This window comes from Sceloporus occidentalis, unplaced genomic scaffold, assembly GCF_023333645.1.
Source record: "Sceloporus occidentalis isolate IW3139 unplaced genomic scaffold, rSceOcc1.0.p SCAF_6, whole genome shotgun sequence".
In the NCBI taxonomy this organism is placed as follows: domain Eukaryota; kingdom Metazoa; phylum Chordata; class Lepidosauria; order Squamata; family Phrynosomatidae; genus Sceloporus; species Sceloporus occidentalis.
In genome coordinates, this window is record NW_028316986.1 from 138,143,411 (window position 1) to 138,155,519 (window position 12,109).

Consider the following 12,109-nt stretch of genomic DNA (forward strand, 5'->3'; position numbering starts at 1 on the left):
CTACACAGTCCGCCCCGCACTCTTACAACATCAAGGAGGAAACTATTGGAACATATGAAAACTAGACTAACTACAATTTTCCATAAAGCATTTACAGCCGCAGCCCCTAAATTATGGAACAACTTACCGGCGAGATCTATCTCATTACTACCTTAGAAGCCTTTAAAAGGGCACTTAAGATGGATCTCTTCCAGCAGGCCTATCCACCTGACCTTTTATAGCTGATTCCCACTCTGACCTGATAGCATGGAAAATTGATGACGATTTGGCCTTTTTAGTGATTGGTAGTAATATTGCTATTGTTTTATTGACTGTATTTTTAGATAATATTGTATTTTGTATTGTATTGTGCTATTTATTCTTTGCTTTAATCCCGCCTCAATCTGCAGGGAGAGGCAGGAAATACAAATAAAATTTATAATAATAATAATAATAATAATTTTCAGGGAATTGGCACTTGCGCTGTTAAACATGCAGTTTCAAGGTTTGGGAGGTATTTAGGAAAATGGAAGACAAACTGCCACATTCATGGGAGGTTTTGGGGAATGTAAGGCTATTTTCAATCAAAATAAGTCAACTGAATGTCCCTTTCCCTTCCCCATTACATTTTTGGGAAGCTCAGGGGGCTTTGGAAATTTTGCAGCTTCAGGGATGCAAAAGTGGGGCTTGGGCAACACTTTCCCAACCCCTTCTTCGCTGTTTTGTGTGGATTGCCACCAAAACTTGTTGGGACAGTTTTTGGAGCTGTCTTGGGGAGATACATGGGCTCAGGCTTGCAAAAATGGTTTGGGATGGCATATGATTCCCACCATATCCCTATATGCATTAGTCATGCATGTCAAAAACTCATGTTGAAATATGGGCTATGTGGACATAGTTTCCCTACTCTTTGTGTGCCTATTTTGTAGTGGAAAATGTACTTCATCTTTCTTCCCTTCCTTGTCATATGATATGTGTCAACAATTTTGCTATGTGTGGGCACTTCCCCCTTATCAGAAAGGCTGTTGATTTTTCACAGAGTGATTGGTGTTCCAAGATCTCTACAGCAGGACTGAGCCGGAGGAGGCAATGAAACAAACACAATGCCCATGAAATAGGAGTCCAAAGGAGTTTGACTACCAGTTGTTTAACAACAGGCATAGCAAAGGGGACTCTCACCTTCTTGCTACATAAGGCTGCTAGGAAATAGTAATTTAAGTCAGTCATTTTTAAGTTTGCAGAAAACAGGAAATAGTTTTGAGTAAAATTTGTGATTTAAAAATTCCCTGTTAGTCATGCTCTTTTAACAAAAGTCAGCAGAAATCCCATCTTTATATTTATTATTTAGCTGCTTTGAGTTCCATCAGAAAGAGAATGTGGTTTGCTTTTTCAAACAAATAAAACAAATGAAGAACCCAGGGCATCCGCAGCACAATTTTTCATGATGACTGCCTCATGCACACTTGTAATATAACACACAGTGCTGACTAATTCTGCAGATTTGCCTCTGGATTTTTTTTCACTGCATGAGTGATGATCTGCCTCTAGGAGGAGCTACAATCCTTACATATCACCAAAGTGATTCCTCCCAGGTTTACTGCCATTCATAAAGAAGATATCCAAATGCAGTGAATATTCCACCTTCTGGTGATCATACTTTAAAAATAAGTGCTCTGACTGAAGGTCCTTGTTTTGTGTTCTTTTTATTCTTTCCTCATGACCATCAGGGCTGCAATATGCCCATTCCTTTCACAGAAGGTATGCTGCACACAGCACCCAATCTACAAGCCTGTCACATTTGGTATCTAGGCCCTTGGAGTCCCCTTTTGTCTGTCAGATCAAATGCTCATAATGCCCCAGGCAATCATGGAAGCAATGTTTATATCCCTTTCACCTGACTTTCCCAATATTTTTTCCCTAAAAAAATGCTTCCCCCCAAGTTAATACTTTGGAGAAGAAATCTGATCCTTAAACATTCTGATGAAGTCATGGAAACTTCAAAGTGGTGTCTTCTGGCACTTAGGAAGAAGCTTGATTGGTAAGCAGGTTAGGATATAACTGGACTGTCTAAAATGATGCCAGCAGATCACAGTGGTAGTCAGAGTTTTCCAAAAGCTCTGGAGCTATGTCTGGAGCTAAAAGGCCCAACAGAAGTGCAATGGTAAAATGTGTTCCAGGGAGTGTGGGTCTGCCCATGTCCATGTTTTTTGTTTTGTTTGAGCAGATACATTTGTTGCAGTGGAAAGTCTTGCATTTGGTGCAGAGTTCAGAAATACTATAGTTTGGATTATCACCCCCAGAACCTCCAGAATTCCCTAACCTGTGGCCATTTTGGATTGGGAAATTTTGGGAGTTGTAGACCAAACATTAACTTTTCCAAATTTTGTTCTGATGTGTGACATCACACTGCTCCCCTCCCCCCCCCAATGGCTGTAGGATGTTCAACCAGAGCCTAAACATATATTGTATATATTTCATTTACATCTCATATTTCCTAAACAAAATTCAAGGTATGAATTCCCAATGCCATCTGACCACCCTCAGAGATGTTGAGCATCCATAATTTGTCTGCCATCATGGACTTTTGGACTATGACTTAGGTGGGGGTACATATGGCCCTCCACATATTGTTGGATTACAACTGCTGTAATTAAGAGTAGACTTCCTACCAGTATTTTTGGCTGGGCTGATGGAGTGCAACAACATCTGGAGGGCTACAAGAGCCCCCCCCCCCCCCCCGCCTAGTGTCAATCCATGTATGTTGGCAAGTTATTTGCAAGGACAATTCCCACTGCAGTTTTTAGCAAAGACATAGAAGCTGGAAGGAGTCAAAATGCATCCCTAGCCTGAGAGGCCTGTTGTTGATATTTCATTAGTCATATTCCATATAGAAAATTTCATTTCTTTTGCAGTTAGTCAGTCTTTACTCCTAATTTAAAAGAAAACATAATGCTTTATGACTCCATTTCCAACATAATTTAATCAAGAGGGTAATAGGAAAAGAGGAAGACCACATTACAGATGGATTGATTCAACCAAGGAAGCCATGACCCGGAATTTGCAAGGCCTGAGCAGGGCTGTTGATGACTGGAGCTGCATCTGCATTGCTGAAATAACCCAGTTTGACATCACAACTGTCATGGCTCAATGCTATGGAATTATGAGATCTGTACTTTACTGTGGTATAGAGGTCTTTGATAGAGAAAGCAAAATGTCTCACAAAACTGCTGACTGGAATTGGCAGTCAAAGTGGTGTCAAAATGGATTATTTCTGCAGTGTGGATGCAGCTTACAACTCTTGGAGTTCTCCCATTCATAGAGTTGCTATGATGTGATGGTAAATAACAGCAACAAAGGATAGTGCAGTCACTAAATTTTTATCAAGCAAATTTTGGTTGGAGAAACCAATTTTGGGAGACATCTGATTGACAAGTACCTATGATGTTACCAACCACCTGTCTTGTTTCATCCCAAGAGCTGTTTTGCGCCTCCTAAACTGAGTTTTGTTTTGCTTCTGAATTACATAATTAACATATACTTAAAATATTAAATGAGCTTAATTTTTTTCAAGGGCAGACAGAATGATCTGAACTGTTTATGTGAGGGAGGAGCAAAGGACAATCAATACTCAAATCACCCATACATATGTTTTTACAGATCAAAAAGGGAAAGGAGCTTGGCAGTTTTAGACTGATGCATGCATAAAAAGATACCCTTTTTTTCTTTTTATAATGTAATATAACATCAAAAATTGCTCTGTGTGCAACTTTACAGTTAAATTTAGATTATGGATCCCAAAAATGACTCTGCTGTTGCAGTACTTATTAATTAATTAATTAATTAATCAGTCAATCAATCCATTCATTCATCCATGCATTCTTCTTTCCCTGGATTTATGCTAAGATGTTCTAGAGGCAGATTTAATAATGGAGCTGCTGTTGTGGGTGAACAGTGAGCATCTTGTGAAACAAAACCCCTCAAAATCTTCATAGCATGGTCTACTGGAGAAAACAGAGCCATATACTGAGAATCTCAAGGTACTTAACAATTGTTCTACTTTTGTGGTACTGGACAGGAGATGAAAACATGTTTGCAGAATAAATGGCAGGAAAGGCAACCTGGTTGGTTAGCTGCATTTGGCTTTTGAGCTAAATGCAAGTATGCAGGCCTGTTAGATTACTTCTCTCTTATATGTGAGCATTCGCCTGTGAATATCAATAATTGCATTTCATATGACTGTACCTTTCCTTTTTACCTTATTTAGAGCTAACTATGACGACACTGCTACTTATACTGCAGTGGCAACAAATGTACATGGACAGACATCAACCAATGCTGCTGTCATTGTGAGAAGTAAGTGCAGTGTTGGTATCCACTGGTGTTTGGTTTCATTCCAGGACACACACACCCCCGGCCAATACCAAAATCAGTGGATGCTCAAATCCCACTAAATCCAATTGGATAGTAAAATGGTGTCCCTTATATAAAATAGCAAATCAAGGGTTTTTTTTGGGGGGGGGGGGGAATATGTATATATTTAAATAGTTACAAACTGTGGATGGTTGAATCCTTGGATAAGGAATCCATAGATATGGAGGGTCAACTGTAAGCCACAGAAACCTTTGAGACAGCAATATGTGTTTCAGATGCTTGTGTCACAACTATCTGTCCCTTTCTTTCAGGATACAGAGGGGATGAAGAGCCCTATCCTGCTGGAATTCTATCTGGTCACTGTAAGCTTACTTTATCATTTGATGCAATTGTATCCATGCTAGAAACTTCAGCACTACTTTCCAGGTCCCCCCCCCCCTCCCAATAATCTTAGTAACTTTGATAGCACAGCTTAAGGTGCTAGCTCTGACCCATAAAATCCCAAATGCCACGTGAGTTGTTTATCTAAGGGGCACATCTCTATGAGCTTGTACTCCCATTTTTGGAGCTCAGGCTTCTGATATTTATCAGTTTCCCTAGTGTTTGTAAGTTGCATTGATGTTAGTTCCAAAAAAAGATAGAAGAGGACTTCAGAAGATTATGATAGTTGTTGTGGTGACAGTGATCTGAAGCACACAGTTCAGCAGTAACTGAGTTAGGAGAAACCAAAATGCCAGAAGACATTGTGCAAGCTTTCAATCTGGAGTGGAGGAAGAAGCAATAAAGTCCCAAAACTCAGTTAGGAGGTCTACAGTTTAGATGGAGATGGCAGAATGAATGAATTAGATATTGCTACAGCTATCAGCTTTTGCCTATACTGTAGTTTTGGGAGAAAAAAGCAGTGGCTGACTTCAATTTCTGAAGCCATTTCTAGAAACATAACGACCAGCTGTAGTCCAGATTGATAGTCATGAGGATGATGACAATGATCAAAATGAATGTTAACCTCTAATCAGTATGCAAAAGGCTCTTGTAGCACATTTGAGGCTAACTGAAAGAAATAAGTTGATAGCACGAGTTTTCATAGATTTGAGCCTACTTCCTCAGATTTGTTAACTCTAATGTCAGTCCTGGACAGGAGAGTAGAGTGGGTAACAATTTCAGTTTGGAAACTATGCTGTCATTTTAAAAATGGCCTATAGGTTGTCCTGAGACCATTTAGTGTACTGGTTTGAGTGTTGGACTATGGCTCTTGGAGACCAGGTTTTGAATACCCACTCAGCCATGCAAACCCACAGGGTGGGTTACACTCTCTCTTCCTCAGAGGAAAGCAATGACAAACACCACTGAAGAAATCTTGCCAAGAAAACCCTATGATAGATCCACTTTCAGGTTGCCATAAGTAAAACATGACTTGAAGGTACACAAGAACAACAGATGCCCAATAGAAATTTGTTGTTAACTGCCATAAAGTTGATTTCCACTTATGGCTATCCTATGAATGAGAGACTTCTGGTCACCTTTCATCAACAAGTCTTATAAGGTCATGGTTTCTTTGATAGAGTCTATCCATCTATAATGCTATGCTCCTCTGTTCCTACTGCTCTCTATCACCCAATGCTGCCAACCAATGCTTATCAAGCATTACTGTCTTTTCTAGTGAGCCATGTCTTCTCGTGATATAGCCAAAGTACAACAGTCTCAGTTTAGTCATCTTGGCTTCAGGCTTGATTTGCTCTGTGACCCATTTATTTGGCTTTTTGGCAGTCCACGTTATCTGAACTCTCCTCCAGTATCACAGTTCAAATGATTTCATTTCTTCCTATCAGCTTTCTTCACTGTCCTGCTTTCACAATCGAACATAGAAATTGGAAATACAATAGTAACAAACCCTTGACTGAATCTACATTTCAATTATTCCTTTGATTTGTCCATTGTGCTGGAATTAAGAGAAAACATACAGCAATTGCATTGTGTCCTCAAGCAGCCCATTGCTAACAGGCTTGTGGCCCTTTTCACCTCTGAGAAACAAATACTTGAACTCTGGAGTCAAGTCTTGTCTGCTGCTGCTCCTAGAAAAAAAAAACTTCAGAAGGATCATCCTATCCTCCTATTTGCAGTGAGGACAGGCTGTCAAGTAGACAGACTTTTTGAAGGGGAACAGCAAATGTGGTGCTACTCAAAGGGCTTGTTAGGCTTGCTCAAAATGTAGGATATTTTTGGACTCCTCCTGGAGAGAAGGTTGAAATGTTTAGGAAAAGGAGGACATCAGGTGACCCAGAGTGTAGTCATCAAAGCCAAATATACCTTCAGCTCTCTGGAAGAAGACCCCTGCCCCCTTATTTCTGGTCCCTCCATCTAATGTTTTATAATGAAGTGTTGAAATTATTTGTCAGTTTTACCTCTATCTAAGCCCTTTACACTTTCCTTGTTCTTGCTTTCCTCACAGTGCCAATGCCACTAGACATCTGTTTCACCCATTTTGATGTGCAGTTTTTGGAGCGGTTTGGCATCACTTTTGGTGTGGAGGGGGAAACACTTACTCTCAGATGTGGTCTCCTGGTGACACCTGAGCTGAATCGTCTTCGGCCACGGGCTGAGTGGTACAGAGATGGTAAGGTTTTCACTCTTCTTTTCAAGCAAACCATGTGGCTCTCCTTAAACTGCTGTTGCATGGCTCTATGGTATTAGCTGAAGGTGACAACCAGCTTTGAGGATATCTATCACTTTGCCAAGAACAACAGGCATGTATAAAAGGACAGAAGATATTTTTAAGGAAATATCCAATTCTGTTATTAATAGCATGAGACCAGAAAACCAACAGGAAATCATTTTTAATGCAGCAGATATTAATGGACTGAACATGAAGAGTTTGGGTGTATATATATATTGTAGAAATAATACAGTTTGACACCAGTTTAAATGCTGTAGCTCCATCCTATGGAATCTTAGCCTTCTCTGCCAAAGAGTGCTGGTGCCTCACAAAACTACACATCTCAGGATTCTGTAGGATGGAGCCACAGCTGTTAAAGTGGTGTCAAACTGCAATATTTCTACAGTGTAGATGCATCCTTAGTTTCCCAGAAAGTGCTGATTTTGTGACTACACAGTAAGTAAAACTGGGCTGGCATTTATTCTCTAATTTGACTCATGGGTTATTTCTTCAGTGTTATAAAATTTTTATTCATCTCTTCCCTCACCAAATTAATTATATAAATTATAGGCTGCTGCTTCTGGAGTGTATGGACCGGTACAGATGGGTGCTTTGTGGTGCCCTGGGGCTAAAACTAGGGTTCGGTAGAGCAGAGAGATTGAACGCTCCTGAACCCTAGTACGTAACGGCGCTGCCATCATGGCAGCCTCCCGTACACACCGGGGCCGCCATCATGAGGCAAGTGCAGTGCAGCATCCACATGTTGTGGCGCCTCACTTGTGTCATTGTGCATGGCATCCACCGCGTGCACCAAAAAGCTCCTGATTTTAGAATATTCTTTTTTGTGTGGAGGGAGGCTGCATGCTTTGGCTGCTGCGGCCTCCCTCAGGAGCAAAAAAGGTTGCCTCGAGCCCCTATGTTTGTTAAATTAGAGCACTAGAAATGATAAATATCACTGAAAACTATTGTAGCGTAAAGTATTTATTGGCTATTAAACACCAAGGAATAGAATAGATATTAAGCTCTGTTATATCAGATCCTATAATACTGCTCAAAATTGGAAAAAAGATATAGAAATGTCTTTTCAGATTCTTGCTCCAGATTAAAATACTGGCAAGTCCAATACAGAATAAATAGAGAAAGCCTTGATCCAATTGATGCCAGTGACCAGACAATTGGCATTCAGGATGATTAACTGTTTGTCTTCTTCTGTACCTCTTCCCATACTCCAGGGCAGATTTTTGGGAGGTTCAGGGATCTTCAGTTGAAGGAAGAACTGGATAAAAGTGGTCCCTTTCTTCCTCTGGTGGGAGGGTCTCATGAAACGAGCTTGTTTTATGAGACATTTGGATCCAACCCACTACAGTTATCTTAAGCACAAACTGTACTCTTTTGCTAGCTACTTACAGTCAATTGCAACTGTACAGTTGCTTGAGGAGACCATTACCTCTGTTCACTGACTTTGCAACCAACATTGTGAGTAGCTCATGTTTTGCGTTTGTTAAATCAGAAAGCCTTTTGATTTACGTAGCTAATAGGAATTTCAGGCAAAGGACAAAGGAATAATCAGTCTAATCAAATATTAGTTCTTCAAATGGTTCATACATTTTGACAAGTTTGCTAATGCAAAGAAGTATGGTGGGGAGAGGGATATCTGAGAAGTTGACAGAGCTGACACAACTGATGGGCCAGTTCTCTAGAATTTTCCTGTGTCCAGAAGTAGGAAAGAGGTTTTGATTATATAGGAAAGAAAACTAATATTACTTTCTTTGAGTCAATATTTGCATTTAGAAGCAGTATTTTTTTTATAAAATGAAAAAAGATGGACAATTATTAAACTGAATAAAGAAACAACACAAAATAATGAAATAACAGAAGAAAACTGTAACTATTTCCTATGTATGGCAGCAGAGTTGGAGATAATGAAGAAGCCCTTCATTGGGAGTTAAAGGACTGTAGTAAAACAAATCTATGCATAATTTTAAAGTATTTCCTAACAACTATTTTTTCTTCATCATTTTTAACTTTAAAGTAAGTTCAAGACAGAAATAGCCTTTAACAAGGTTAAATAAAATGGTATGTAGAATTCACCCATAAGTAATAAATAGTAAAATGATGCTGTGGAGTATGCTGGATGGTACCATGAATGGTACTTTTGGTTATTCTCCAGGGCTGTTCATGTGTCGGAATCCTTACTTCGCCTTAAATGAGATGCATGTAGAAGAATGATATTTCCTACATCTGCCAGAATAGGGCTCATAAATTCCTCCATGGACCTTTCCATTTTCTAGAAGAGGTTGCTGCTGGAACTTGATACAGGGAACAGTCAATAGGCTTCATTCAGGCTAGATTGCACAGCTCCTGCTGTCGAGTTTAGAGAATAATCCTAAAATAAAGGAGTCTGAAAAATTGAGCCATGGTGGAAATAATGATGCCATTTTCCACTGGTTATTCTTTCTCCACCAGATGTTTTTAGATGTTCCATGTTTTTTAGGTGCGTGATTGTGTGATCAGGGTTTGATTCCCTGTTCAGCCATGAAAACCCACTGGCTGACCTTGAGTGAGTCACACACTTCCAGCCTCAGAAAACCCCATGATATAGTCACCTTTGGGTCACCACAAGTTGGGGACAACTTGAAGGCACACAACAACAAAATGTGGCTTTCTGCCCATGTATACACAAGTGTAATAATTCTGCTTTGACAATGAGTAATGGTGTTATGCAATATATAGGTGACTTTATTTTTAATGGATGAGACAGAGAATTATTACAACATTACATAGTTTGTAAGCATGAACACACAGGAAATGATTACATTGGCTAAGTGTAGCAATACTAATAAAGCTTCATTTGTACAGCGCTCCATACCACACTAAGCAGTCTCTAAGGAGTTTACAACTGTAAGCTAATTGCCCCCAACAAGCTGAATATTCATTTTAGCAACCTTGGAAGGATGCTAGGTTGAGTTGACCCTGAGCCCCTGGCTGGGATTGAATTCACAACTTTGTGGTTTATGAGTGAGTGGCTGCAGCACAGGCATTTATCCTCTGTGTCACCAAGGGTCTAGTGTACAGAAAATGTACCAGGGAGTGGACTGCCCTACAAAAATAAACAATCAATTATTAATGTAAGAGGGAAAATAAAGTATTCTTCACATTTTATTGCATTTGTTGGACCAGTCAATCAGATTAATTTATATTAATCATGAGTCCCAACCTCTCACCTGTGAGAAATTCAAAGTTAATTTGATTCACTGCTCAGCAGGAATGCCCCAAAGATTTTAAATTAAGTGTGTATTTATAGCAGACTTCAGATTAAAATGAATTCGTGCCTGAAGTCATTCCTCCACCTTTCAGTTTAATCTGACATATGCGTCGAATAGAGAGGTTTATTTCAAAGTATCAGAAAAGTACATGGAGTGATAACTCCTGATTAGGGGTGCAATCCAGCCAAAGCTAAGCATATTTAAATACCATTGGTTTCAGAGGGAGAGCAAAGACCATGTTTAACTCACTGCTGTTGAAATCAATAGGACTTAAAATACTTGCCTTTCACTGAATCATGCTTATATATATATATGATGACATGACTTCACACAAGGGTTGGGATATGGAGGAAGGAGGTCCAAGTGAGTTGGTTTCTTAAGAATTCTAGTGCTGAGTAGCACAAAAATAGAACACTTGTGTCTTTATAATAATCAGAGGTGTCATAAATTTGAAGGTTGACAGTTCTGACCTTAAAGGTTAGAATTTCATCATTTTGAAACTTCATACTGCCTATATTTGCTCTAAAATGTGTGCCTAGGTGATTCAGACAGGTAAGAATAGGATCAGAAATTGATGACATAGGCTTAATCACCATGAGAATATTTAGTATTTATGAAGACCACAGAAGGGATAAAAAGAACATTATTATTTGTTTCCAAGTCAAAAACAGGATTCCCAATGTCCAGGAACCCTTTGGAGAAGAATAATAGACAAGTGAAAATCTTGTGCATTTTTATCTCTGTATTTGAACATCCTGAAGTGTTGCAAAACTATTATCCTGTGCAGAAAATGTGAGTTTTTGCACAAAAATCTCTTTTCTTTGTCCTGCTCAGACAAAACAGGAAAAACAAGCAAATATTTTCTGTGCAGAATAATCTCCATGAAATACTTTGGGACCTTCAAATGTGAGGAAAACACCATGGAGAGATGTTTGTTTTCTCCTGCAGTGATAAGAAAACTACTGTTATTGTTTATCTCCACATGTGAGGATGAAGTAGGTGAAGATTTGGATCCCTGCAGCAAAGTGCAGTGGGCTTTGTAAAACTTACATTTGCTGTCACAGGAATTCCATCCAGTCATAGGCATATAGATTTTAAAGGGTTAATTTAGACCTGGTTTCAGGAGGCCTTAAAGGGGATATCCATGCAAGTAATTTAGCAGCCATTATTTGGGATGTAGTACCACATGCCTTCTCTCTTGTAGACAAAGGTAACACTGTTTTCCATGGAGAAGAATAATGACCTAAACAGGAGGAAGTATACAGAACTGAGAAAAAGATGTAACAATAATCACCATGGACTAGATATCCTTTCCACTGATCACTTGATACATGCATTGATCTCTCTTTTTCTGTTTCCAAAAACTGCCAATCTCTTCCAGATGTGCTGATCAAGGAATCCAAATGGACAAAGCCCTTCTTTGGAGAAGGTCAGGCAGCACTATCTTTCACCCACCTGAACAAGGATGATGAAGGCTTGTACACCCTGCGCATAGTCTCAAAAGGAGGGGTCAGTGAATACAGTGCATTTCTGTTTGTGAAAGGTATGGAATTTTTGCTTATCTTTCTCTATGGTGATTGAATGATTTCCTCTCTCTGTTTGATTCTACATGTTGGATCATCAGAGCTTGAAAAAAAAAAGTAGGTTCGACATACTGTCCTTCAAAAAAATAAAAATCTATCACTACAGGGCATAGGAGAACTGCTCCTTAGATAACCTGACACAAAACATTTTTCTGCCTGTAGCAGAGCAGAAAGTAGTCACAGACCCCAACCAAGTTGGATAGTACCACAGCCAGTGAAGTTATCTGGGCACCTGAGTTGGAGAATCCCACCAACGC

The 12,109-nt window shown here is 39.5% G+C and overlaps 1 protein-coding gene across 1 annotated transcript in view; it reads left to right on the forward strand.

The window, feature by feature from the left end:
* MYOM2 (myomesin 2) overlaps window positions 1-12,109 on the forward strand; it is a 96,858-nt gene that overhangs the window by 29,542 nt on the left and 55,207 nt on the right. Inside the window, exons 7-10 of the mRNA XM_089531083.1 lie at window positions 4,244-4,332; window positions 4,662-4,712; window positions 6,800-6,964; window positions 11,651-11,812. Of these exons, the coding sequence (XP_089387209.1) occupies window positions 4,244-4,332; window positions 4,662-4,712; window positions 6,800-6,964; window positions 11,651-11,812 (467 nt within the window). The remainder of the gene's footprint in view (window positions 1-4,243; window positions 4,333-4,661; window positions 4,713-6,799; window positions 6,965-11,650; window positions 11,813-12,109) is intronic.